The sequence below is a fragment of the Oryzias latipes genome, chromosome 20 (genome assembly GCF_002234675.1).
Source record: "Oryzias latipes chromosome 20, ASM223467v1".
Lineage (NCBI taxonomy): Eukaryota > Metazoa > Chordata > Actinopteri > Beloniformes > Adrianichthyidae > Oryzias > Oryzias latipes.
Window position 1 is genome coordinate 2,554,468 of NC_019878.2, and position 27,090 is coordinate 2,581,557.

General features: G+C 44.9%; 2 protein-coding genes across 4 annotated transcripts in view; both read left to right on the forward strand.

Moving 5' to 3' along the window:
• Nucleotides 1–22,672, forward strand: part of LOC105356645 (disco-interacting protein 2 homolog C) — a 66,734-nt gene extending 44,062 nt beyond the window's left edge. For all 3 annotated transcript variants that reach the window (XM_023950032.1, XM_023950034.1, XM_023950033.1), the window contains 18 exons: nt 46–254; nt 4,762–4,876; nt 5,388–5,589; nt 5,664–5,764; nt 6,538–6,618; nt 6,728–6,851; nt 7,977–8,098; nt 8,892–9,003; nt 10,935–11,044; nt 11,207–11,337; nt 11,602–11,770; nt 12,923–13,093; nt 13,171–13,232; nt 13,302–13,359; nt 15,144–15,218; nt 16,992–17,166; nt 17,243–17,366; nt 19,135–22,672. In XM_023950032.1, coding sequence (XP_023805800.1) covers nt 46–254; nt 4,762–4,876; nt 5,388–5,589; nt 5,664–5,764; nt 6,538–6,618; nt 6,728–6,851; nt 7,977–8,098; nt 8,892–9,003; nt 10,935–11,044; nt 11,207–11,337; nt 11,602–11,770; nt 12,923–13,093; nt 13,171–13,232; nt 13,302–13,359; nt 15,144–15,218; nt 16,992–17,166; nt 17,243–17,366; nt 19,135–19,387 — 2,394 coding nt within the window. In that variant the 3' untranslated portion in view covers nt 19,388–22,672. The remainder of the gene's footprint in view (nt 1–45; nt 255–4,761; nt 4,877–5,387; nt 5,590–5,663; nt 5,765–6,537; nt 6,619–6,727; nt 6,852–7,976; nt 8,099–8,891; nt 9,004–10,934; nt 11,045–11,206; nt 11,338–11,601; nt 11,771–12,922; nt 13,094–13,170; nt 13,233–13,301; nt 13,360–15,143; nt 15,219–16,991; nt 17,167–17,242; nt 17,367–19,134) is intronic.
• Nucleotides 1–27,090, forward strand: part of LOC105353610 (hemicentin-1-like) — a 703,897-nt gene that overhangs the window by 325,617 nt on the left and 351,190 nt on the right. The window lies entirely within an intron of this gene.

A 27,090-nucleotide genomic window follows, 5' to 3' on the forward strand; every position in this document is an offset into this window, starting at 1 on the left:
CTGGTTGCCGTGGCAACCCTTCGTTGACCTCCTCTGTGTTTGCAGGTGTTCCCGGTGAGCTCGAGCGGCGGGCTGATCAGCGAGTACGCCTTTGTTCGGACCAGCCTGCTGGGCTTCATCGGCCCCGGCGGCCTCGTCTTCATCACGGGGAAAATGGACGGGCTCATCATGGTGAGCGGGCGGCGCCACAACGCAGATGACATCGTTGCCACGGCGCTGGCAGTGGAGCCGATGAAATTCGTGTACAGAGGCAGGTGGGTGTGGCTCCTGGATGTAGTCATTTCACAGCACGACACTTTGTCCCTGTGATGAACGAGGCGCTGCTGAAGCCGTTAAAGCCCAGCAACACGGCCTGCATCCACACGGTAATGGAGTCCAGTTTAATTACATCCACAGCCGGGGAAGAAGACATCCATCTTTTAGCTGACAGGCTGGGAGGACGCTCCCTAGAGTCATTTTAAGTTTGCAGTGGAGGCAGAGCGGCTGCAGCGGCGAGAACGGCCACTCTGTCTGGTTTGGCCTCTGGTCTCAGTGTTTGCTGGTCGGCCTTTCCTGCTCTGATTTTGGAGTTTTGCTCACAGACCAAGACGCACAGCTGGGTTAACATCCATGAGTTTAGCAGTAGCAGTGGTTCTCCTGTGGGGGGGCTCCTGTTGTGGAGGCGCAGGTCCCGCTGTACGACCATGAATCACAGTCAGTGTTCCTATCACAACTGTACGGAAATACATTCTGATCTTTTATCAGACATTAGTGCAGCAGCTGACACAGTCCTCCATCCTGATCCGTCTATTGTTTCTTAACTTCTGAAGGAAATCGGAGGGGGCTTCATCCTGCTCACTACTCTTCAGTTTCATGTCTGCTGGTGTTTCTGCAGCCTGAGGCTCTTGATTAGGATGAGACTGACGATGCTTCCGCTCAGTTTGCGACCAAATGTTATAAATCGTCAAGAAGAAAACCAAAAGCATGCTTTTCTCCGTGTGACGGCTGTGTGGGTGGAAGAAGGCCCAGCAGGCTGGGTGCAGCGGCGTCAGTCTGATGTGAGCGAGGGAGGAGACCTCTGAGCATGCGTGTGACACCAGAACCAGGTCTTCCTGGAACACTGATGATGCAAGCTCTCATGAACACTGAGCATGTGCAGAAGACTCACCAATCAGGATCATCGTATTAAGTCCTCACTTACTCCTACATTTACCAAAAATAAAAATGCAAATCTGATGTGACTATCAGTCAGAGAAATGGGAGGTCAGTCAAGTGTCCTCCTATTTACAATTTTATTTATTTACAAAAAAACGTAATAATGTTTGAAAGAAAGGATTAAAAACACAAAAAAACACATAACTTGCAGAGAACGGTTTTCATTCATCACATGACTTTATAGCTCGAAGCTCCAAATGTTTTGAAGATGTTTGTCTTTTGTTTGTCTCTGAGGTTAATGTTAAATGTCTTCTACAGTGGAGGATTTGGATATTTGATTTCTTTCTGATTTTGTAGGTTTGCCCACTTAGAAAGAAATCGACAGTCTGTCATCCAAAAAATCACAAAGAACATCAAGAAATCCGCGTTGAAGAACTTATATAAATGCATTTTAATTGAGGCAAATAAGTAGTTGATCCTTTTAAGTATTTGATCCCCTAGTAACCATAAAGAGTTCTGGTTCACACAGACCAGTTAGACTCTGCTAATCAACCTGTCGCCTGAAGACACCTGTCCACAGAATCAGTCAGACTCTACAAAACCATCAACAACAAGCTGGAGGTTACCATGACAACTGTTGGTTCAACATGACCATCGATCCCCGTTTAGGTCTGGGGCTCCAAACAGAGAGAAATCGTCCTAAAACAACACGACAGGATTTAGTTGATGACCTCAAAGCAGCTGGAACCACAGTCACCAAGGAAACCATTGGGAAGACTTTACACTGCAGTGGTTTAACATCTTGCAGAGCTGGAGAAGTCCCCCTGCTTAAGAAGACACATGTGCAGACCCGCCTGAAGATGATTGGAATGAAGAATAATGGGGAGAAGGTGCTGTGGTCCAATGAGACCAACATGGAGCTCTGTGGCATCATGTTTGGAGGAAGAGAAATGCTGCCTGTGACCCCAAGAGCACCATCCCCACTGTCAAGCATGGAGGAGGAAGCATTATGCTTTGGGGGGGGACGGGATGGGAGCATGGGCGGAGCCATGTACTGTCAAATCCTGAGTGAGAACCTCCTTCCCTCCACCAGGAGGCTTGAAATGGGTTGTCGATAGGCCAGGAGAAGGACATGTAACATACAAAGAAGACAACCAAGGAACGTCTGAAGAAGCAGATCAAGGTCATGGAGCCAGTCTCTGGACCTCCATCCTACAGAAAACCTGTGGAGAGAGCTAAAGCTCAGAGTTGCTAAGCAACAGCCACCAAATCTGAGTGACTAAGAAGTTGTAATCCATAGGTGGTGCTGCTGTGAGTGACAGCTCTAAATAACTTCAAATGGAGTTACTGTAAGTCTAGGTTCAATGAGGAGATCGTTTACTGTCATATGTTCCAATATTTAGCTAGGAATATTCCACCCCAAAGAAGTTGTACTATGATTAACAGTTGAACCAGAAAATAATCATTTGTTGTAGACCATCAAATAACACAAAACACAGTGAATTTCTTGTACAAACAAAACAAGTGGCCACTGACATGAAAAGGAGGTTCAGATAAAACTGAGATCTCAAAAAGAAAACTTCAATAGGTCCAACTTTCTCTTTTCTTTAGAAGAAAATAAAAAAAACCTTGAGTGCACTCAAAAAAATAAAGGTAACCCACTTAATGTCCAAACGGAGATTTCCAGACGGCGGCGTAGAGTAGATGAGTTCAGATGAACCGAGGAGGTAAGATGATGGTATAGGTATGGTATGTGACCATTCGGCCTGCAATAACCGTTCGGGGATCTTTCGATTGAGGATGACGTCACACTACGGTAGCCCCACTTGGACAAACTACGTAGCGTGGAGATCTGCACGACTTTACATATTTTCATTTCACGTTTCCTTTTGTAACCCAAAGTTATTTTTCCTCATAAGTTGTGTCTGACATTATTCATTGTAATGTTTATAGAGAGATTTTGCATCAACCCACTTAGTAAAAAGATCTGTGGCTGTTAGAATGAAGCTGCTGCTCCACACAGAGAACCGTGTCTCTGATCAGAGCAGCTGGAGTCTGTAGCTTCGTGTTTGCAGGCAGGGAAGGTGCTTTGTTACAGTGTGAGGTCCAGAGAAGGGTTTGGACCTCAGTCCGTTCAGCTGCAATCCACTTAATAATAATCCTAACAATAAAAGCACGTTTAGAAGATAATCTCACTCTGTGTCTGAGCGCTGTTTGTTTACAACGGACCGCATAATATCTTCTTCTATGGTAGTATTGTAATTTTTTCAGACAGACACGTCATTGGACCAACGGACAGCCAATCACATATTGTGTGGGACCAAGGACCCCGAACGTTTGATGGAAGCCGAATGGTTATGGTTCCTACAGGGGAATGATGATGAAGTAGGAGGGTGTAAGGAAGGACGGTCGGGTCTCCAGATAAAAACCAAAAAAAAAAAAAACAGTCTACACAAATGTGCAGAAAATCCTATTGTCCATATATATTGTCCTTTTAACATGACTTCACAGACATTTTCCCTTTTTTCAGACCTTCAACTCAACATACACACCAAAAGGAAATAACAGCATAAAAAACACAAGTCAAAACTAGTTTACTGTAGCTAGCCTGCAACACATGGTTAACTGAGGGGACTCCATGTGTTAAACCTAACAGAACATCACACTTTATACTGATCACATATTTTCATGGTTACCTCAACTGGTTTTCTCTATAACATATAGATGTTTACATATCACATTTCTTTAAATCAATGAATACACTTTACCAGTTAATATAGCAGGTTAATGCCACATAAAATGTGATTACTACTCAGCAAGATATTTCCCCTAAATGTTATCAACATCCAACGTAGCTCTTAACCAGATTCATTGTCCTGGTTACACACTAACTGTTGGAAGTTAGTTTTATTTTATTTATTTGTTTTCAAAACTTAGACCAAAAACAGTTTTTACAACTACAATTAATTTCAGTCTTTTTTTTTTCCTCTCACTGTGCATTGAGTAAAAGTTGAAAAGACGTCAAAGATTTAAAAAAAAAGACAGGATGATCACTCCTAGCAAATCCTAAAGACCAACATTTAAAATGTTGTCTGCCACCAGTGGAAAAACTGAAAATTACACTTAATTAAACTAAGCAACTTAAGCAGGGTTACAAAGTCATTGGATTTGCAGAAACCTGCTCCTCAGCTACAAGTGACCTCTGACCTCTGAGCTCTCTCACTGTTCAAATGAAGCCACCACTGAGATGACAGGCTGTCAATGTTAGCAACAGATAAAATACTAATTTCCTCTGCTGTAGGAGTTCAGCTCTTTTTTACCATAAAGGTTCTGATATAAGATTCTTACACTTCACTTTCTACAACACACACATGTTGTGCTGTTTCAAAACCAGCATAATCCTCCCAGTTGCATTTCTTTAAACTCATAGAAAAACTGCACAAATCACCACTTTTGTCAGGCATAGACACGTGACAATATGTGCCCACACTCACACCGTTGGCTCTCTCAGATCCAGGAGGAGTTTCTACTAATGTGAGGAAGCTGTGGAGCGGCAGAGGTCTCCCTGCATTGATGAAAAACAGTTCCAGCAGGTGACGCTTTCCCTCTGCTGTTCCTGGCTTGCAGGATAGCCGTGTTCTCTGTGACGGTGCTGCGAGACGAGAGGATCGTGGTCGTGGCCGAGCAGAGGCCTGACTCCACGGAGGAGGACAGCTTCCAGTGGATGAGCCGCGTTCTGCAGGTACCCGCCCCTCACGCCTCACCGCTGCTTTCCCAGCCGCCTCTGCTCTTCACTAACTTTATTGCATTGGGTGCAGCTGTTGCCATAGCAGCAGTCTATTACTTCCCTAACAGGTTTTCTTATTAAGCAAAACAAACATTTTTGGAAGGGTTTTAATCACCAATCAGATGCTTTGCTTTAGCAGCAGCGTCTCTTTTTCCATCCTTCACTCGGTCTCTGCATCATCATCATCATCATCATCATTATCAGCAGCAGCAGCTTTACATCCCAGCAGGAACTCAGAGAAAGCTTGTCCTGATGGGGAGGAGGTTAGCAGGAGCCCCTCCCTCATCACAAAATAAATGAGAAGAAATGAGAGCTGTGTGCAAAGTTGAAGTGTTTTTATAGTGACCCTGAGGCAAATGACCCATGGTTGTGATATTAGATACTTTTAATTTCCATGTAGCGACAATCAGACTTTGATGAGTGTCCCCCCCACCCCCCACCCCCCACCCATCCCCCCGTCTGTCAGGCCATAGACAGCATCCACGGGGTGGGTGTGTTCTGTCTGGCTCTGGTCCCGGCCAACACCCTCCCAAAGACGCCTCTGGGCGGCATCCACCTGTCAGAAATCAAGCAGCTGTACCTGGAGGGGGGGCTGCACCCCTGCAACGTGCTGATGTGCCCCCACACCTGCGTCACCAACCTGCCCAAGCCTCGGCAGAAGCAGCCAGGTGGGCGCGGCTCGCCGTGTTTGTGCTCTCAGAGCGCGTGGCGTTTGGGTGCTGACCCGCTTTGTGTGCCGCAGAGATCGGCCCCGCCTCCGTGATGGTGGGGAATCTGGTGTCCGGGAAGAGGATCGCTCAGGCCAGCGGCAGAGACCTGGGGCAGACGGATGACAACGACCAGGTCAGACCCACAGCAGAGAGAGATCTGTCTGATTCAGTCTACATCACTGACAGGTTCTCAGTTCAGGATTCGGCCTAAAGTCCCACTTCTCTTTGTTTGACAAGATCATTTTACGTTTTCCTTTCTGGCTTCTCCACAAATATTCTTTCCCGTCTCTTAGATGCTTATAGGCGACAGGAAATGTTTATTTCCTCTTTCTAAAGATCCTTTTTTTCAATAAAAGATGAAGGCGGGGCCTGTTATCGATTGTTTGTTAAAACCTTTATAAGGTCTCTGCATCATTAACTGCTTCCTGATCAGGGTGATTGATTAGATTTAGTTACTTAACTCATATTTAACTGCAATACTTAAATGATGAGAGTCAGGAGGCTGTTTTTCAGGTCAACAGATTTTGGACAGTTTTAGGACAAAAATGAGGAAAAACAAATGACAGAACTAAATCACAGAATGAAGCCAAACTGCAGCAGTTATTAATCATCTCTGACCCTCAAGTTTTGAAAGATTCAGCCCCCTTTAATGTTCCTGCTCTGTTTTAGTTTCTCATACAAAGAACTAGAATCTAGAAGTAATCGTGTCCCATTCTCTGTAGCCAGCTCTCCTTTGCAATAAGTAATTGATCTGCAGACGTTTGAACCGCAGTGAGAGAGATCTGATTGTTCAAAGCTGCAGGAAGGTCCTTGCAGCAGAAGTGGTCCTGGCTCTGTGTGGATGGGGGTGAATTCAGCACTCAGACTTCTCTCAGACTTCTCTCATGGGCTGTTTTCATGTTACAGTTTCTGTTCCTGTCAGAGGTTTTGCAGTGGAGAGCTCAGACCACCCCGGACCACGTCCTCTACACTCTGCTCAGCTCTCGGGTAACAAACACGCCACCTCGTGGAATATGATCTTCTCATCGCGTTTGGGAAGGAGTTGTGGTGTTTTTGCAGCAGAGCTGCATCACACTCTCCCTCTCTCCTCCTGCAGGGGGCGGTGTCCAGCTCCCTCACCTGTTTGCAGCTTCACAAGAGGGCGGAGCGCGTGGCAGCTCTGCTGATGGAGAGAGGGGGTCTGCAGGAAGGAGACCACGTCGCTCTGGTCTACCCACCAGGTCAGGGACGATCCAGCAGTCAATGCTCTCTGCTGGGGGTCCACAACCACGGGTCTGAAACCTGAAAGCCCCCAGGCCACGGGCCAATACCTGTCCGCTGGACGGTTTGGCCCGGTGGGAAAGAGAAAAGAAACAACCTTCATTTTTTCCGTTTTGTTTCTAATTTGATTGTGAAGGAAGGTTTATCGTTGAAGTCTTCTGGATTCTCTCCACCACGTCTGACTCATTCTTGACACATGTGGAAAATCCAACTGCTTCATGCTTAAAACGGCTGCAGTAACCACTAAATTAAAACCTCCAAGCAAGAAAAGTTAACAAAATAACAAACGGCTTAGGAAAGTTTTTTTGACTGAAAAGACCCAAAGAGGAAACAGAAGAAGAACCTTTGACTACAAAATAAAAGAAATCTGCATTTACCAGACAAAAACCAGGAGTCTTTACTCTAAATATGGATTTACTGTGACAGCTGTTCCCAAAGACCATAATAATAATGCAGAATATTCAGAAACCGGCTGTCTAATGTTACCAGGATGCTGCTAATAAAGTTATTCAAACGGTGGATTCACGTTTAGAAAATGCCAGTTTTAGTGCTTTATAGTTCACACACTGATGGAGGCTCCACTGCCGAACACTGGCACCAACCTAAACCCATCAGGAGCGATGTGTCAGGGTCTACATGACATCTAGAGTAGGATGAAGATAAACTTAAGCCTCAAAGGTTAAAGGAAACTGTAGGCTTAAAAAAGAAATCTGACGCCCACCTCAGCCTGGTCCAGGCTGCTCCATGAAAATATTGTTTGACATGTGTGAGCTGACAAAAGTTGGGGGCGTCTGGGTTAGAAGACTGGCTGTGTGAAGTGGACTGACAGCTCTAAAGTCCAGAACTGAACCTGAAAGCAGCAAGAAGCCACGGCCAAAAACTGAAGCCATGAGCCTCGAAAACCAGTTCTGAGATTTTGAAAAAGAGTTTTTTACAGAATTGGTGACCACAGCTGAACGAAATGCAACTTTTATTTAGAAACGTGTACATTTTTACATAGTAAACCAGCTGACAGCAGTGGTTGTCCGGACAGAAAGCTCTGACGGTAATGGATGCACTGCTTCTTCTCTCTGTCTCTGCTGCAGGCATCGACCTGATCGCAGCGTTTTACGGCTGCCTGTACGCCGGCTGTGTTCCCATCACAGTGCGACCCCCCCACCCTCAAAACATCTCCACCACCCTGCCCACCGTCAAGATGATCGTTGAGGTCAGACTGGGTTTCCTCCCACTGCACAGCAGCTATGGGCTCCTCTTTTTACAACTTTCGATGCCTCTTCTTTCCAGGCAAAAACCTGTTTAGTCACAGAAAAGGTTTTGTGAGATCCACTCGTGTGCTTTAGAAAGGACGTGGTCAGAGATGCTCTGTGTCACTCTGGGCGCCGCAGCACTGGCGTTGCAGTCACGCAGCACACACGTCTAACGTCCACGCTAACATTTCTGTGTTTGCTGCTCTCTCCTGTTGGAAACACCGCCATACTTTTGTACACAGAGCTAGAGAAGGTTTAGAAGCGTTAGGATGACCACAGCTTTTCTCACATCCTTTAGCCTGAAACTTCTGGTTTTAAGGGCTGGTTTCACCAAACGTTTAAAACATTGGAACTACATCAGATGTTCTGTCAGATTTTAGTCAGTATTTATGCTCATTTAGCCTCATTGTATATTGTAGTAAAGTATTTTGGTGATGGATTTACTTTCAAATTGATTTGTGAGTCCATGTTAATCTGTTGTTCCTGTAGAAGGTTGAACAAAGGTTAGGAGCATTCTTTTTTTTAAAAGCTGCTGATTCATTTGTCTAAAAATGACACACTATAGTGTTTGGTGTGCTGCATCATCTCTGATCTCCTGTTTCTGTTCCTCCGGAGAAGAACGTTCTACTCATTCTGCAGTATAAGCAGAACAAATGATCCTTTCTGTGCCGCTAGTCCAACAGTCTGAAGTCTACGAGGAGAAGCGTAGGAGTCCGAGGTGAGGAGGCTCAGTCTTCGGCCTTTTGTCTGCAGGTCAGTCACTCGGCCTGTGTGATGACCACCGCCGTCATCTGCAAGCTGCTGCGCTCCAAGGAGGCCACGGCCACAGTGGACATCAGGAACTGGCCGCCGGTCCTGGACACTGGTACTGCCACAAACTCCTGCATCCAAGCAAACGCTTCAGCCTCCTTAGCTTGGAGTCTTTTTCGTTTTTGCTACGCTTTGCTCTAATAATTTACCTTTAAAATGTGTTTTTTTGTAGTCATGCTAGATGTCCATCATTTAAGGATAATCCAAACTTCTTTTTTACAAATATTTTCATCATTATATTATACAATGATTCCACAATTAAAGTGAAACTGTACAAAAAACTCAATTTTGAGTGGAAATTGTTTTCACTTTTAAAGCAAAAATCTCCAAAATTGAAATTAAACAGTTTTTATGTTTTTTTGACAAATGTCTAAAAGTGTAAATGCATAAACCCAAAAAGAAAGCAAAGATCAGGTCAAAATAATGTGAATAATGTTTTTACAAATAGATGCAACTCAAATAAACTATGTACATTGTTCCAAAGATTTATTCCAAGGTGTCTCAGTCAGAATCACGTGTTAGAACTCATGTAATGTTTGAGTCACAAGAACAGGCAGACGGCTGGATCCAAATGCAGCAGGTTTATCAGCTCAACTAAAAGTCCACAAAGCTAAATCAGAGTTAGCCAGGCAGGAGTCAATAACAGGCAGAAGTTCATCAGAGGAGAGACAGGTGGTAAGAGTCCAGGCGAAAGTTGGGACAGGCGGCAGACAAACAGGGTCAGGGTCAGGGTCAACTACAACGCTCAGTAAGGAAGGCAGAATGGCATAAACAGTACTTCACACCGAGTGCAGTGGTTAAGTATGCTATGATTGATTGAGGGATGAGAGTCAGGTGTGCGGCATCCAGGAAGTGCACGATGGGATTTCTGGGAAATGAAGTGCACTCAGTACTCTGGAGACTGCTGCCGCCGGTGACCAGAAGGGGGGGGGCAGTTTGAACCTGTTCAGACCTGGCGTTCACATGCACGGACATCGCATTTCAGATTTTGTCACCACAGTAGTTCATTCTGCTTAACTGGAGCTCTGTCAACGAGAAAAAAAGGCCCATCAAGCAAGAGCTTGGGTCATAGGAGTTTAAACCTAAAGTTTCAAAGCTAACAACCTTTTGGAAACCCTATTGTTAAAACTGAAATGAAAACTAACCTGACGGGGGTCGCCGCCATTACTACGTCATTGTAGGCAGCCTATGTAATTGACAAACACAGATCCTGTTAAAGGTTAAATCTCCCAGAATGCAGCACGCAGAGTTGTTTGTTAAGGGTTCAACCTGCAGAAAAGAGCAGTCTGAGTTGTGATGAATGAGTGGCTCAGGACACAGAAAACATGGATCGATGTGTTTTTTGCTCCAAACTGCAGAGGGAGACTTTTTTCCCACAGGATTCTCTGTCCATGTTTCAGACTCAGCCAGCCTAATTCTTAGGTTTATGTTGCTTTTTTAAGTTTTTCTTCCTACATTACATTTAGATGAACTGTTTCCTGTGTTTTTAATGGTTTCTTTGAAAACATTTGCTGTGACCTCACAGCTTTTTGGTTAGCTGCCATTGTTTTAGAAGCTGGTCTGAGGGTAACTTTCTGCTGCTGTTTGGGAATTTCAGCATGCAAAGGCTTCGTTTTGCAGCGGCAGCAGCAGCAGCAGGGGCAGTAGACCACCTGGACTCATTCCAGCGCTACATGATGCAGTTCTGGGGCTCTGGCCCGGTTTCAGCACAGCAGTGTGTGCGACTGAGTCAAATAAAGTTCATGAGAGAAACGTGGCGCTCACCACATCACTGTGACTCTTCAGGCTTCAGGAGGACACTGGGCTCTTTTTCTGGGATCTTTTAGGAGCAAACATTCCTATAGGAGCACATCTGTGATGTTTCGCCGCTGTACTTGAAGCCTGCCATTCTGTGGGGCCGCTGGGGGTCAGGGGTTCTAAACTAATGAAAGTCAGCAGACTGTCCTATGAAACGTAATGATTCCAGTGTGTTTGTTTCTGCTCTAGATGATCTCCCAAAGAAGAAGGCTCCAGCTCTCTATAAACCCACCAACCCTGACGGCCTGGCTTATCTGGACTTCAGTGTGTCCACCACCGGCATGTTGGCCGGGGTTCAGGTCAGCGGAGCGTTCATCGCCGTTCTCCTTCATTTGTGACATTTGCTCTCAGGAGGAGAAGCAGCAACACTAAAGAGCTGGAAGAGTTAGAGGCTGTTCCGCCGAGGCTTCACTACCCGTTTTTGTTCTTTGATGGTCTCCTGCCTGTCTCCTTCTCTCCAGATGTCCCATAATGCAGTTGGGGCCTTCTGTCGCTCGGTGAAGCTGCAGTGTGAGCTGTATCCGTCCAGAGAGGTGGCCATCTGTCTGGATCCGTACTGTGGTCTGGGCTTCGTCCTCTGGTGTCTCTGCAGGTCCATTTCTCTCCTCTTTTAGTCCACAGCTTCTGCTCATCATGACGACATAACTTTTTACAAAATACAACCTATCAAAGAAAAGCCATGTTTGCTCTCCAATATGCAGATGTCTTTTAAAGTTCTGTTTTTGCTCATTTGAAGACTCTGGTCTTAATCTGGTTTTCATTTCGTAAAACGTGACCTTCACTTAGAGATCCCCTTCTATTCTTGCTTGTTGACCTGCTCACCACTGAAGGGTGATTCTCCTTACTTTGCCTGCAGTGTTTATTCGGGTCACCAGTCCATCCTGATCCCCCCCGTGGAGCTGGAGACCAACCCGGCTCTGTGGCTGCTGGCCGTCAGCCAGCTGAGGGTGCGAGACACCTTCTGCTCCTACAGCGTCATGGAGCTCTGCACCAAAGGACTGGGCCTGCAGACGGAGGCCCTGAAGGTCAGCAGGGACCTATTCATGACATCTGCAGAGGAACTGCAAAAACATGTACATGCAAGCCCAACTATTGACTGTATGGAAGGACTGGACTGAGTTCTGGCTGGCTCCAAGAAGCCAACATCCCATAGACTTCTATAGAGAAATTAACAGCTTTACCTCAGTCATTCTATTGGTCAGAATAACCATTCCTGCTGTGATACATTTTTTCATATTCATTTTCAGATTTCCTCTTTAGTGCAACTTATTGAAGTTATAAGCTGACCAATCAAATGCCTCAATTAAAGTAGGTGGACTCACGTTGAATATTCAAAATGTTTGACAGATTTAGTGTAGCCAATTTTCAACTGGCAGTGGTGTGGACTCCAATAAGCTCACTGCTGATTGGTTAGAGTGGTTGGCGTAGAAATATTGTTTCAGACCAATTCGGACCAATCTAAGCTCTAACACGGAGACGTCCACATTCAGAAAAAACGGCCACTGAATTGACTTCCTTTGGTTGGAGCCAGAAGTCAACTGTGTGACGTCACACTCACTCGGTCCAGTTCTCAGATGCAACCAGTGGGTCCAACGGAGAATTAAAATGCACCAAAAGTGTTCCACACAAACCCTCGTCCGGCAGTAAAACCCTCTGCTGCCTCAAACCTGCACTAAGCTCCTGCATGTTCCTGTGACAGAGCGTTTCCTACAAACCAGATTTTCTTCTTTTCATGCGTCTGCCTTCAGTGACCTGGTTTTGGGGTTTGGCATGTTTGAAAATTATAACTTATCTGAACATTTTGCTGTCAGCCGTATCATTGGGGATTGGCTCATTCCAGGATTGGTTCCTGATGACTTCTTTGTTGCTAAGCAGCTTCAACAGTCTCTCTTCCACAGACATAATAAACTTCCTCCTTGAGGCGCGCTGCAGTCTCACCTCTGATTGGTCACTAATGGAAAACACTCAGTTCATTCTAGTGATTTCCTGTCTTGACGTCTCCATGGAGACGCAAGTCCTGAGATAGTAAAATCGTTCTCCATGAAGACAGATTCTCTGCAGAGCCGTCTTCAGCCGTGAAGAGTGCCTAACCGGATTCCAGCACTCATTCCTGCTCAGCTGCTCAGCGGCACTTTTTGAGCATCAGGTTAAAGCGAGTGGCTCTGTCTGTGGTTCAGGCTCGAGGTCTGGATCTGTCCCGGGTTCGGGCCTGTGTGGTGGTGGCAGAGGAGAGGCCCAGGATGGCGCTCACACACTCCTTCTCCAAGCTCTTCAAAGACCTGGGCCTTCACCCGCGCTCTGTCAGCACGTCGTTCGGCTGCAGAGTCAACCTGGCCATCTGCCTGCAGGTGAGCCCAGACCCCGCAAAGAAAGCAGCTTCTGGGACGCGTACGTTAGATTCAACCGCTCTGGTGATTTCCTGCAGGGAACGTCCGGGCCGGACCCTACCACTGTGTACGTGGACATGAGAGCGCTGCGCCACGACAGGTACGGCCGTCTACGGCTCCATTCACACCCTCTGCTGCTGTTTCCCATCTGATGGTGTGTCTCCATCAGGGTCCGCTTGGTGGAGAGAGGCTCACCTCACAGTCTGCCTCTGATGGAGTCCGGCAAGGTGAGCCCACTTTTTACATCGGGGAATTATTAGGGATGCGTTTGAGTGGGTAAAACTGACTTTGTCCCGCCCACCCTGGCATTATCTAAACAATTTAGAAATGGGCGGAGCAAACTGTGATCAATGTAGGGGTCCACTTCATCATAGCTTTTCAGATCCCATGGGTGACGTCTGTGATTATAGAGTTCACATCAATGACTCTTGATGAGAACTGGACTGCGTGACCCCTCCCCCTTCGCGTTCCAAACAGGAAGTACCTGCTGGAAACCAAAATCCAAGGATATTTTTTTCAGTTATTAACTGACCAGTCAGATGCCTCAATAAAAATAGTCTCACATCAAGCGTTCAAAATGTTTGACAGATTTCGTGTAGCCAATGGTTGCAGACCTTCAAGGATTCAATGGTTCTCCCAACCCCCCTTTCAAGTTACGGGGGTGTGGGCTTGACCCCTTATTGGTGAGAGTAGTTGCCCTAGAAGCGACGACTCAAACAGACTCGGACCAATCATCAGCGGACATCACAGACGTCATCTGGCTCCAACACGGTGGTGTCCATAGCTCAAAAAATGGCGACTGAATTGACTTCATTTGATTGGAGTCGCAAGTAAGACGTTTTCTACGGATGAGGTCACACTTGCTCAGTCCAGTTCTCGTTTACAGTCAATGATTTACATCAAATCATGCTTTAATTTTTAAGAGGTTTTCCATGCTTTAAGCAGCCCAAAGTGATTTAAAATAAAAACAATACAAAGACAGAAATTCAAATGACACCCACTTCCTCACACACAATGAATACTGCCACCAAAACAGGTCTGTTTTTTAGAAAAGAAACATCAGCAGCAACAGGAAAACATCTGGATGTTGCCACACCTGCACTTGGGGGGCAACGATGGCTCAAAAAGAAGAACAAACACAAAGAGAGGCAGGAATGCTCAGCCTTTCAAGGTCAAGTTAGAACCAACTCTAACTGCTGAAGAGTTTTTATAAAAGCAGAGAATGAAACCGACCTCCAGCGATGGCCGGCTGACCCGTCCACCCCCTCCACAGGCCTGAAATGGATGCAGCAGATTTAAAAGACGGGTGTAAGACGCTTTGAAAAGACTGCACTGTCAGATGGAGGAGCAAACAGACGGATGGCGTATTTCAGGACTCCTTGTGACAGTGGAGTCCTCCCACGCTGTGAGTCAGAACCGACAGCAGGTCTGAGTCAGGATGAGCATCCCTTCATCCCCTCAGTCTGTGGACATCCAGCTCAGCTCAACTGCGTCAGTCTGCCAGAGAAAAACATCCTAATCCATCTTAGCTCCAGAATGTGCTGAGAGGATGAAGAGAGGCCGTCTTCCTCGCTCTCTGTGTCTTCCTCTCAGAGATGACGATGTCAAAGGGAAGTTTTGCAGCAGAGCTGACGTTCACAGCCACAGCTAATAAAAGCTCATGAACTGAAGCAAACAAGTTGGACGCAGAGCTGTGGTGGAGTTGGATCCTCTGGGTCCTGACGTGGTCACCAGAGGGGGAGGAGCAAAGGAAAGGGTCAATCAGAGCTTCTTTCCTTCATCCTTTGAGAGCAATCTGTCTATTTTATACTTTTATTTTATTTTTTCATTTTTTATTGTTTTAAGCCTGTAAAGCATATCGAGTGCTTTATAAATAAAGTTTGATTTCAAAACAGATGCAGGCTGTGCATGCACACGTTTAACCAAGTTTGTCCTAAAACTGTTGCACCCTAAATGGCTGAACCGTGGATGAAGCCGTTACCATGGTAACCACCCTTTTTGTTTCTTTTAGATTCTGCCTGGAGTTCGAATCATCATCGCCAACCCAGAGACCAAAGGGCCGCTGGGAGACTCGCACCTTGGAGAGGTTGGTAGAGATGTTGTTTCTCCTGACATGTTAGATGCTCATCTGAAGCTGTAGTTCCATGGACAAAAGTAATCGGAAGAAACGCCTGATCAGAATAAAAATGCGTCATGTAAACACACCTTTAAGGCTGTTCGGATCGCCTCATTCGGATCTGATAGAGATAGGTGCTGTTTATTGATCTGATCGTGGTGCATAGAAACAGTTTATTCTGATCGTGGGTCACTACTTCAGGAGTAAACCTCGGGGAAAAATCCGGAGTCAGACTTCCTAAGGCAGTTCGACGCTGCTTGCAGCCTCGCTTTGGCAACTCCTGCAACGGCGCCAATGCCCAACGGCAGCAGCCTTGTTACATTGACGACGTGGAGAGGGGGGACCTGGTACACGGGCAATAGCCTGTCCTCCATGCTACCTCACTCTGGTTAACTCTCTCAACGCTGGAGAGGCCTCGCAACCAAGATGAGAGCTAAGGATACGTCATACATGGTCAGTATGACCGACGGAGGTCAAAAAAAGACTAAAAAGGGTCACTACTGCTCTGGTTTACATCATGCATAGATGGTGTGGCACTCCAGACAAAGCTTTGGAAGGCTAACGGGACCGGTCGTCTCCTCCATCCGTGCGAAGCATGTCTCTGAGCAGAGCAGCAGGACTCGTGGCTTTTCGTTTGCTGGTAAAGGAGGGTGCTTTGTTACAGTGTGCGCTCTGGAGGATGCTTCAGATTGCAGTGCATCCGGTTGCTCTGCATGATGGAGCTGCCGGACTCAGGAGAACCGAGTCTCCGAGCAGAGGAGCGGCTTTGGAACGGTCATGAGCTCATGGAGGCGGCTTTTGAATGGAGAAATGCCGCTCAGTCCTGAGAAACTGTGTAAACAATCACGTGAATTCATGTTTCCAATCGTGTCCAGAAGAAAAAGGCTAATGTTATTCCCACAGATTTGTTCAGTCATTAACTGCATGGATTTCAACTGCATCCGCGGCTAAACGTTGCTGTTGGCACGTATTAGCCTAATCCTAATCATTCTTACACCAAGAAAAAAAAATATGTGCAACCAAGCACGTAATAGCAATTTTATCAACATTAAAGCACATTTAGAAGATCATCTCACTCTGTGCTGCAGCTTGTTTGTTTACAACGGAACTTTAAACTGGGATCTCTGCACAGCAGATCACTGCAAAGTTCACTTTACTGCAGAACACAGCCATTCATTGTTGACCTCACACTCCACCATTAAAACAAAGACACTCAGAAGCACATCCATCTGGGGAAAGACTCCTTTCTAGCCTGAAGGGGGAATTTTATCTTTTTCAATAATCCCATCCCTGCCTCTTCACACCCAGCTGCTGCAGAGAGAGCTGGATGTCTTAAAGCAGCTGAGAAGACCACATCATCTGCAAACAGCAGAGACGAGGTTCTGAAGCTCCCAAGGTGCAACTGGATTTATGCCAAGAGGGTGATGATGGAACAGGAGAAGGACGGCCCTGCCGGGGGCTGCTAGATTGCCACTGCAGTGGCCCCCAGCAGCAGGCCATGCTCCCCATAACTGCAGAGCACCCCCATGAACTGGAATGGCTTCTCCAAGTCCACAGACCTCTTAAGAACTAAATGTTCAAACTCCCAGAATCCCTCAGGGATCCTTGCATAGGTGTAAAGGTCACCACAGAAGCTCTTTACCCCCAGTCCACAAACACAAGCCCATCAGAGATGGGGGGGTGTGACTTAAGGTGAGCAAGCTCTAAAAAAAAACCTTCATTTGTTCTTGTTTCCTCCTCCAGATCTGGGTCCACAGCGCTCACAACGGCAGCGGTTACTACAGCGGCTATGGCGAGGAGGTCCTGCAGTCGGATCACTTTAACTCCAGACTGAGCTTTGGAGACACGCAGACGGTCTGGGCCAGGACGGGTTACCTGGGCTTCCTGCGCCGGACCGAGCTCACGGATGCCCACGGAGGTGAGGGTTAGTCAGAGTTCTGCCCGTGACTCCACTGCAGCTGCAGAACTGACTTCGCTTGCCTCTTCGTGCACAGAGAGGCACGACGCGCTCTTCGTGGTTGGAGCTCTGGAGGAGGCCATGGAGCTGCGAGGGATGAGGTACCATCCCATCGACATTGAGACCTCCGTCATCCGCGCGCACAAGAGCATCATGGAGTGGTTTGTAGACTGACACAAGCTGCAGCTCTGCTCTACACTGCAAAAAACTAAAGACCATAAACTATTAAAGCTACTGAACGTTGCCGTACTTTGAGGAAGAACTCTGTCTGAACCCACCTGGTTCTGAGCTAAAGGGGGATTTTCCCCTTTTTAATGGAAAAAATTGAGAGCAGCTGGGTTGCAGAAAAGTGAGAGGAGAACTTTGGAAAAATGGGACCATGTTTCTGGGCAGAACTCCACAGTCAGAGAGGGCCTTTCCTCTTGGTGATTTGCTAACTCTGTGTGTGTGTTGGGGTGTCCGTGGTGCAGTGGAAGAGCGGCTGATCTCTGATCGGAAGATCCCAGGGTTTGGTTCCCCCGCCCATGTGTCATAGTGTCCTTTAGCAAAGCACTGAACTCCATGTCGCTCCTGGTACTTTTAGGTTGGTGCCAGTGTTCGGCAGCGGAGCCGCTGTAGGCACCATGACCGTTTGGCCTGCAACTACCCTTCAGGGTCCTGGGACTAATGCTGACATCACATTATGTGATTGGCTGTACATTGTTCATGTACACGACGTGTCAGATAGTGATTGGTCTGGACAAATTACGATACTACCCTAAAAGAAAATATTATGAAGTCTGTTGTAAACACACAGAGCTCCGACATAGAGTGAGATTATCTTCTAAACGTGCCTTTATTATTGTTAGGATTATTATTGAATGCATGTTCACTTATAATTTTTTGAATCTGTCGCCCAGTGCTTTATTATTGGCAGAACGGACCCGGAAGAACAACATTTAGCCGTCCTAACAACATTTTCAGCCTAGGCTGAACTTAAACTAGAATAACAAGCGGATTGTGGCAAAATCTCTACAAAGAATATTGTCAGACGCAATTTGTGAGGGAAAATAACTTTAGGTTACAAAAGGGAACGTGAAATGAAATTATGTAGAGCCCGAGCAGATCTCCACGCTACGTAGTTTGTCCATGGGGTTTCCGAAGTGTGACGTTACCTTCAGTCGAAAGGACCCCGTACGGTAGTTGCAGGCCGAACGGTTGTGGTACCTTCACCACCATCAGTGCGTGAAGGTGTGTGTGTGTGTGTGTATAGATGGGACTGTGACTGTGGAGCACTTTGGGCTAAGAAGGCAGTAAAGCGCTATAGAAGTCCACACCATTTACAGAAACACTAAATGAGTCCTCATTTTAACATGGAATCCTCAACCTACCCAGTGTGGACACCTTTAGTTTATGGCTTACTTCCAGGAATTCCTGTTTCATCCAGGCTCAAGAGCACTTCGGTTCCAAAGTCAGCAGCAGATCAAGATGATTTGAATTCAGTTATTTTGAGAGAACAGACTAAACCGTCCTCATCAGAGACACCCACAGTCTGTCAAGATCCTGTGTCTGTCTCTTTCCATGAGCTGGGCGGAGTGTCTGACTTCCTGGTTTGCCTCCTCTACTAGTCCCACCTCCTACACACCTGCAGCCAGATTTCTCATCACAGCTCCAACAGTATAAGACCCAGATCTTTCCCCCACTCAGTTCCAGATGGTTAGGTGTCTTTTCGCTGGCTCATGCCAACCGCTCCGCCTACCTCTGCTAACCTTTTGGTTGCAGCTGTTTTGTGGGAAAAGACGTTCTCAGGTGTAATGTGGAATAACTCTTCAGAGTCAGGTGGGTTTGGAGGCTTTTCCTCAAATATGCAGGGCAAATCCCTTCACTAGAATATAAATGTAGCTCTGTAAACATGAAAACATCTCCTTCACGTTCCCATGTCTTCCTCAGCGCCGTCTTCACCTGGACCAACCTGCTGGTGGTGGTGGTGGAGCTGGAGGGCTCCGAGCAGGAGGCCCTGGACCTGGTTCCCATGGTGACCAAGGCTGTGCTGGAGGAGCACTACCTGATTGTGGGCGTGGTTGTGGTGACGGACGTCGGCGTCATCCCCATCAACTCCCGCGGCGAGAAACAGCGCATGCACTTGCGCGACGGCTTCTTGCAAGACCAGCTGGACCCCATCTACGTGGCCTACAACATGTAGCTGGAGCTGGAGTGTGCGAGTGTGTGTGCTGCAGTGGGAGAGCCAGCGCCCGTGGGCTGTCCAAACCGCCGTCCCTCATTCCGTTCCTCAGATCAAAATGTACTGTATTTTTGAAGCTGCAGATGGTGTAAACTTTAGTCCTCCCTTTGGTTTTGTTCGTCATCGTACCCGCTACTTGACAGCTCGTGATGACTGATCACTGACTGATTCATAACTGATCAGTGACTGATCCATGACTGATCCATAACTGATCACTGACTGATCCATGACTGATCACTGACTGATCCATAACTGATCAGTGACTGATCCATGACTGATCCATAACTGATCACTGACTGATCCATGACTGATCATTGACTGATCCATAACTGATCACTGACTGATCCATGACTGATCATTGACTGATCCATAACTGATCACTGACTGATCCATAACTGATCACTGACTGATCCATGACTGATCCATAACTGATCACGACTGATCCATAACTGATCACTGACTGATCCATGACTGATCACTGACTGATCCATAACTGATCACTGACTGATCCATAACTGATCACTGACTGATCACTGACTGATCCCTAACTGATCACTGACTGATCCATGATTGATCACTGACTGATTCATAACTGATCACTGACTGATCCATAACTGATCACTGACTGATCCATGACTGATCCATGACTGATCCATGATAGATCACTGACTGATATCTAACTGATCCAAGACTGATCACTGACTGATCCATGATTGATCACTGACTGATCCAAGACTGATCACTGACTTATCTCTCACTTATGATTGATCACCATGATTGATCACTGACTGGTTAACTCATCGTTAACTGATCATTAACTGATCAATAATTGATCTTTACCTGACTGATGCTTGACAGATTGACTGTTGACTGATGGTTGACTGAATGATAACTGCAATCGATGACTGATCGTTTTCTGGTCGATGACTAATCATTGACTCATTGCTGACTGATGGTTGGCTGCCTGTGTTGTGTGGGCTGTTTTTCCATGTCTTACAGCAGCTCATTTTTTGGAGTCACTGTGTTTAGGGGGAGTGGAAAAGCAGAGAATGTGCTTGTTGGCGCCTCCTTCTGGTCAAATTAAGAATCCCGGATCTGTGTTTTTTTCTGTTAGAGCAGGGGCATCCCGATCGCTGTAAAAATATAAATACTGTACATAGACATAATAATCTATATGGAGAGGTACCTAAAACACATGAGGTGTAGTAGCCCCTATATGCAGCTCTCTCCACCCGCACCCTGTCTGTGTGTGAGTGTGTGTGTGTGCACTCGTCTGACTGGGACGTCGGCGTGGCTTCAGACCAGATTTTATTCTAGAAGAGAAGTTTTATGAAGGAAAAGACAAAAGCATCCGTGCTTGTTTTCAGGGAGGTTGGTCTTCTGAATCTTCTGAAATGTAATGAAAAGGGAAACAAAAAATATCAAGACTGCAAGTCTGTTCTGTTTGCAAAGAGGTGAAACAGCTGCAGCTTCATGACTGCAGAGCAGCAGCTTCACTGAGCTGCTCATGAAATTTAGTCCCAAAGTCAGGCAAAGGGCACCGAGTGAATATGAATTATTGGGGACATCAGAGGGGAGGTAACAGTATCCAGATGTTGCTGCAACAGTTCTGTCAGTCAGAGGACCTTAAGTTCTTCATATCAGAAAAGCTGCAGTTTAGGTTTCCAGAAAGACCTGGAAGCCCTTTGCAGACGCACTGATGTGTCAGTTCATAGACAGAGAGTGCCTGCAGGAAAAAATCTGGACGCTGACACAACTCTAGAAAAGTTTACATGAAAGCTCTTATTGTAGCAATAATCTCCCAAAGGATGTTCTTTACTGCCAGTGAGGATCCCAGACACTTCCTGCTTCTTCATGCTCTCCAGCTGTGCACAGCAGAAACGTCTTTCCTTTCAATTTGACCTCCTTCGGTTTTTAACAGAAGAACTGAGCTCTTTGAAACAGAGTGTGTTACTACTTAAGTTGCATTTTGGCAGAATCATGCTAGATGTCACTACATACCAAACATAGGAATTCAATGAGCATTTAAACATGTCTGCATTATTCTGTCCAGTTTACAAATATAAAGGTGACATAAACCATAAGAAATTCCATTTTCTGCTCAAACTAATGTGAGAACTCTCTACTTGAGTTGCTAACGCACGCTGAAACATCTAAAAGTTGATCGTCATCAAAACGTTCAAGGTATTTGACTCATCAAATAGTTTTGAAATGTTCAAAACCTGATATTAACTGCAAAAGCTGCCAGGTTGATCAGCAGAGGATGAACTAACTCAAGGTTGTTCAAAACTGCTGGAAATAAAAAACTAAAAATGATTGAAAGTGCTCCAACATTCAAATGAGCATTGAAGATCCAGCTGTGAGCTGACCTCCAATCTGACTGGATGATGATCTTAAAACACATAATAAACTCAACGATGCTCGAAAGTCTATTCAAAAGCAAGTACAGGGGACAGAGCCCCAAATCAACTAACTTGTAAAGATCTGAGATCTGTCCAACTAAATGTTTGCTGAAGTTCTTTGTTCCCAAGTAACTTCACCTGTTTGAAGGTTGGAAGCTTTTTTCCTTTAGTCTCTGCAAAGAGAGGAAAACATTAGAAGAATGACATATTTACATAGAGGAGTCTCCTAAAGCAGAGGAAGGGTCATAACAGTGGGAATGGCAGCATGATCTTTAGATCTGCAGTTTCATCACAGATTTTCCTCATCTCTGGGGCTTTTAGTTTGAAGGTCTGTGGGGTAAAAAACATCCTGAGCTTCAGTACAGCAGCACTGACTCCAAGCTGTCCTCAGCTCCCATGAGGGTGGAAGAGATTTTAACAGAGTTAACTAAAGAACTTTTATGAAGAGTTTAAAGAGCCACAGCAGAGCAAAGCATCATGGGAAATTAGAGGCTTGTTTGCACGCCTGAAGGTTTTTGCTTTCACGTGGTTTATCCTCAGAGGTTCCCAGGTGTTTGGTGTGTTTCAGAAGACGCTTGTTGGTAGCAAAGTAGCGGTCGTGTTTTATTGCATCAGGAAGGAACCCCATCAGAACCCGGAGGACTGGTGCGTGTCTGGGCCTGAGCGGGACAAAGGTGTGTGAGTGTGTATTGTATGTAAATAGTGTTGATTTTGTACGGTTCAAGTGTGCGTGACTCGTTTTGTACACATGATGAAGAAAAGATGAAAGGACACTTTTATAAGAGCTGCCTGTCGGCTCGCCGTCACACTATACAGTGCAATAAAGTGCTTTGATTGGCTAAAACGTGGCCTGCTCTTCCTGCTGAGAGACCCTTGGTTCTTCTGTTTTAGCGTTTGATGCTTTCAGCTCTTCCCTCAAGAAGCAGAAGGGATGGGAGGAGGCAGCGGAACGGCTCCAAATCATGACACAAAAGTCTATGATAAATCCAAGCAGAGGACCTGCGGGAAGTCTTTGACTTCAGCTTCTGCAGAGACTGAAGATGAAGTCAGGAAACAGAGTGAGACCAAAGGAGGACAGGATTCACCTTCAGGGTAGTAAAGTCATGAGTTGGGAAAATATTTCAGATGTTAAGGGGAGGGCATGAACGCAGCCTGGACGGAGGGATTTTGCACATTATTGATTATGTTTTGTATAATTGCTACTTATCAGTGAATGTCCGGTTTGGACAGACCTCAGGTAAGAGGGGAAATAGTAGAGTTAGAGTTTAAATTAAACTCATTAATTTCATTTCTTGAATAACTATTGTAGTTTTATTTATTAGGATTGTGTGTAAATGTCAAATAAAGCCATTTTTAAAACACTACATTATATTTCCTGCAAAAAGAAGTAAAAATATAAAGAGTAAAAAAAAAAACACTTTGTTGGGTAAAAGGCTTTGCAGTGATGACATCCTTATACATTTTTACTCATGGCGTTCATGCTCCGTCACTAATTTCTTACATTTTCATTGCAGTTTCGTGTTTCTCTTCTAGAGCTCCTAAAGTCACATTAAAACCATTCGTATCATATTTGATGCAGGCCATATTTGAATGAACCTTTAATATTATAAGGAAGGTTTCTTCACATAAAAAAGATTACTACTGTTAAATGTTGCAACATGATCTTATTTTTTTAAATACACACTGTGGTAGAGAAAAAAAGTAAGAAAACAGGATTCTGATGCAGACGAAGGATTTGGGGAAATATGAGATTTAAATGTTTTTTATTGGACATTTTTTCTGGTTAGGATCAAAAGTTTCAGTGCCTTTTTTGATCAAAGCAAGACAACAATTCTGTTAGGGGAAAAAATAGATTTTTTTTTGAAAAAATCCAAATATTCAATTAACGCAATAAATAATGGTTTAAAAAAAGAAGGAACCAAAATCTGTTCCTGTCTGATTTATCTTTGAAAAAAAATGATCCTGAAGTTAGGGCGGAAAAAAACGTTTGATAGATGTCCAGTTCTCATGGACCCAAGACCTGGTCATTTGATGGAGGATAAACCAAAACCCAGAGGAGGCTGGTTCTGTGAAGCTGCAGGCCTCTGAGCACAAAAGTCCTCAGAGCATCACAGCTGCCCTTTGGAGTCGCCTCGTCTCTTCAGCAGCTTCATCTCCAAACATGGGGCTCACAACGTTGGTAAAACGTTGTTCCAACTTCGTCACTGAGCTGAAAACCATCTGAAAGCGTAAACCTGTACACATAGGAGCCTGAGACAAGAACGTGTGTGGCAGAGCCTTCCTGCAGCTGAACACCTCCTCTCTGCTGACGGAGGAGCTCTGGATGGAGGAGAAAAGGAAGCTGAAACGGAAAAACCTCCATTCTGTCTGCTTTAAGTCACTGAAAAACAACCGTGTCAGGTGCTGCTCGAGCTCACAAAAAGGAACCTATTTACTGGAACAAAGTTTTCAATGAATCAATTAAAAAAGTAAAAGATTAGACACCCACGGCTATGAAAATAGTGTTTTTAGCATGTTTTTGTAGCCTTTTTCTCATTATAGAGGACAAATATAAAGAAATGTAGTGTTATAGTTTATCGCAGGAGAGAATAAACAAAGGGATGATGGGAAATTAGTGCTGGCTTACTTCCTGCCAACAGTCCCACCCCCACACACAACTCAGAGGGGAAAATTCTGATGAACTCCTGCTGCTCTGCAGAAAGTATGTCCTAGAAAATTAGTTTTTTAATATTTTGGCTAAAACAGCATAATCATTATCAAAAGACCACTGGGAACACTTTGAAAATAGATCAAAAAATGATCAGAGTGGGACATTAAAACAATTCAAGCAAAAATGAAGTTATGAACTGTTAATGATTGGGAGGGCAGAGCTGTTCCTGACCTCTGACCTCAGAGATTGCTCCTGTGTGCACAACTATAGGGGCCCAGAGACACTGGAGAGCTTTGAAAGGAACTCAAATCTTGCACTGAAACTAGAAAATGATCCGGAAACCGCAGAAGGAGACGTGCTTTCCGGTCACATGAACCTGTTTCGTGTTGAAAGTTGTGCAGCAGCATTCTGGGCTTCCTGTCTGAAGGGACGTTTAGACAGAATCAGATCAGCCTATTCTACTTTTGGAGGTTTCAGAATGAATCAGGGAAGTTTTTCGAATGCAATAATATTTTTTGAATGCAAAAAAAAAAGAAATTCAAGATAAAAGTTTTTGGAAGCACAAAAAAAAACTGAAAACAAAAGAAAAAGTATTTGAAAGCAAATATTTGATATTTTCATTTGCAACTTGGAAAGTTTTGTGTGCAACGTGGTGGCATAAATATCACTCCATAGATTCTAGATCTAAAACAAGAACAGAAAGGATCGATCATAGAATTGGAACGTTCTGGCAGCTGAAGACAGAAGCACTAAATCATGCAGAACAACTGCTGCTGATAGCCGCAAAACTTACCAAATCTGCTAAGAACAGAGGTTCAAAGACCTGGTTTCCATAACAACGTGGGATGCTGATTCATCATCAAAGTTTCAGATGAAGCTAAAAGGTTTTACAGATTGTTTTGTTCGGCTTCCTTTCATCCTTGTTGGTCCACGGCCTTCAGAGGATCAGCAGACGTCATCTATGCAGCTACTGTCCAATGAGTCTAAATCCTGAGTCAGAGCGCTGTGTGACCTTCAGAGGAAACTTGGATTTATGTCACAGCACACCCTCTCCCTCTCCTCAGACCAACATTCCCAGAGGAGGAGGAGCAGCTTCATCTCTCTAAACAAGAGAGAGATTAGAGGTTTTTCTCATGACAGACTCAGAAACACAGCAGAAGCCTTCAGCAGAGAACTTTTCTGATGCTCCCTCTTCACTTCAAGGCTCATCCACTGCTGGAGCATCACTACAACATTCACAGCAACATGGGAAGTGTCATGGTTTAAACTTGGACTCATTGATTGCTGTGAAAATCCAAATGCAAACTGTTGCTTTTATCCAAGTCTGGAAGCTTGAAGTTGGTTAAAGCTCGGTAAAAATGTTTTTTTTATTCCAGTGAGTTTCACACATTCTTCTTTTTTATATGAGTTGTAATAATTCAAATCAATTCAATTTTATTTTTATAGCCTGATCTTTACAACAATAGTCGTCTCAATGGGCTTCATACCAGTAATTGTACAATAAACATGAAATCATGAAGAACACGAAGTCATAGAATTCAACAGGTAATGGCTAAACTAACTAAACAGACTAAACCAAACTGGGTATCTTTGCCCTTAGACGCTCCTTCACGGTAATAACCCAACTGTCAGATATTCTCCATGGTCTATCCTGAACTATTCTCTGATTTGATACAGTGGGGCAAAAAGTATTTATTCAGCCACCAATTGTTTAAATTCCCCCACTTAAAAAGATGAGAGGCCTGTAATTTCCCTCATAGGTAAACCTCAATTATGAGAGACTAAATTAGATTTAAAAAATCCAGAAAATCACATTGCCTGATTTTTTAAATGTTTTGTTAATTATGGTGGGAAATAAGTTTTTAGTCAATAACAAACCTTTAACTTAATACTTTGTTATATACCTTTTGTTGGCAATGACAGCAGTTTTCTGTAAGTCTTCACAAGGTTTTCACAAACTGTTTTTGGTATTTTGGCCTATTTCTCCATGCAGATCTCCTCGACAGCAGAAATCTTTTAGTGCTGTTGCTGGGCAACACAGACTTTCAAGTCACTCCAAATATTTTCTATGGGGTAGAGATCTGGAGACTGGCTAGGCCACCCCAAGACCTTGAAATGCTTCTTACGAAGCCCCTCCTTCGTTACCCGGGCAACGTGTGTTTGGGATGGTTGTTATGCTGAAAGACACAGCCAAGTTTCATCTTCAATGTTGATGGAAGGAGGATTTCACATGGTTGCATTCAGTCTTCTAAAATCTTTAAACTTCTATTGAGGTTTCATCTGACCATAGGACATTGTCCCTCCTCTTCCTCTTCTGGATCATCCAAATTGTTACTTTGGTCCCAGCTAGGCTCCTTTCACTGCGCTGCAGGACAGAGCGCTTCAAGAACTCATTTGTCCCTTCAGCCATCAGGCTGTTTGATGAACCTGCCTGATATGAACTGCTATCTATCTATCTATCTATCTATCTATCTATCTATCTATCTATCTATCTATCTATCTATCTATCTATCTATCTATCTATCTATCTATCTATCTATCTATCTATCTATCTATCTATCTATCTATCTATCTATCTATCTATCTATCTATCTATCTATCTCTGTGGTTTC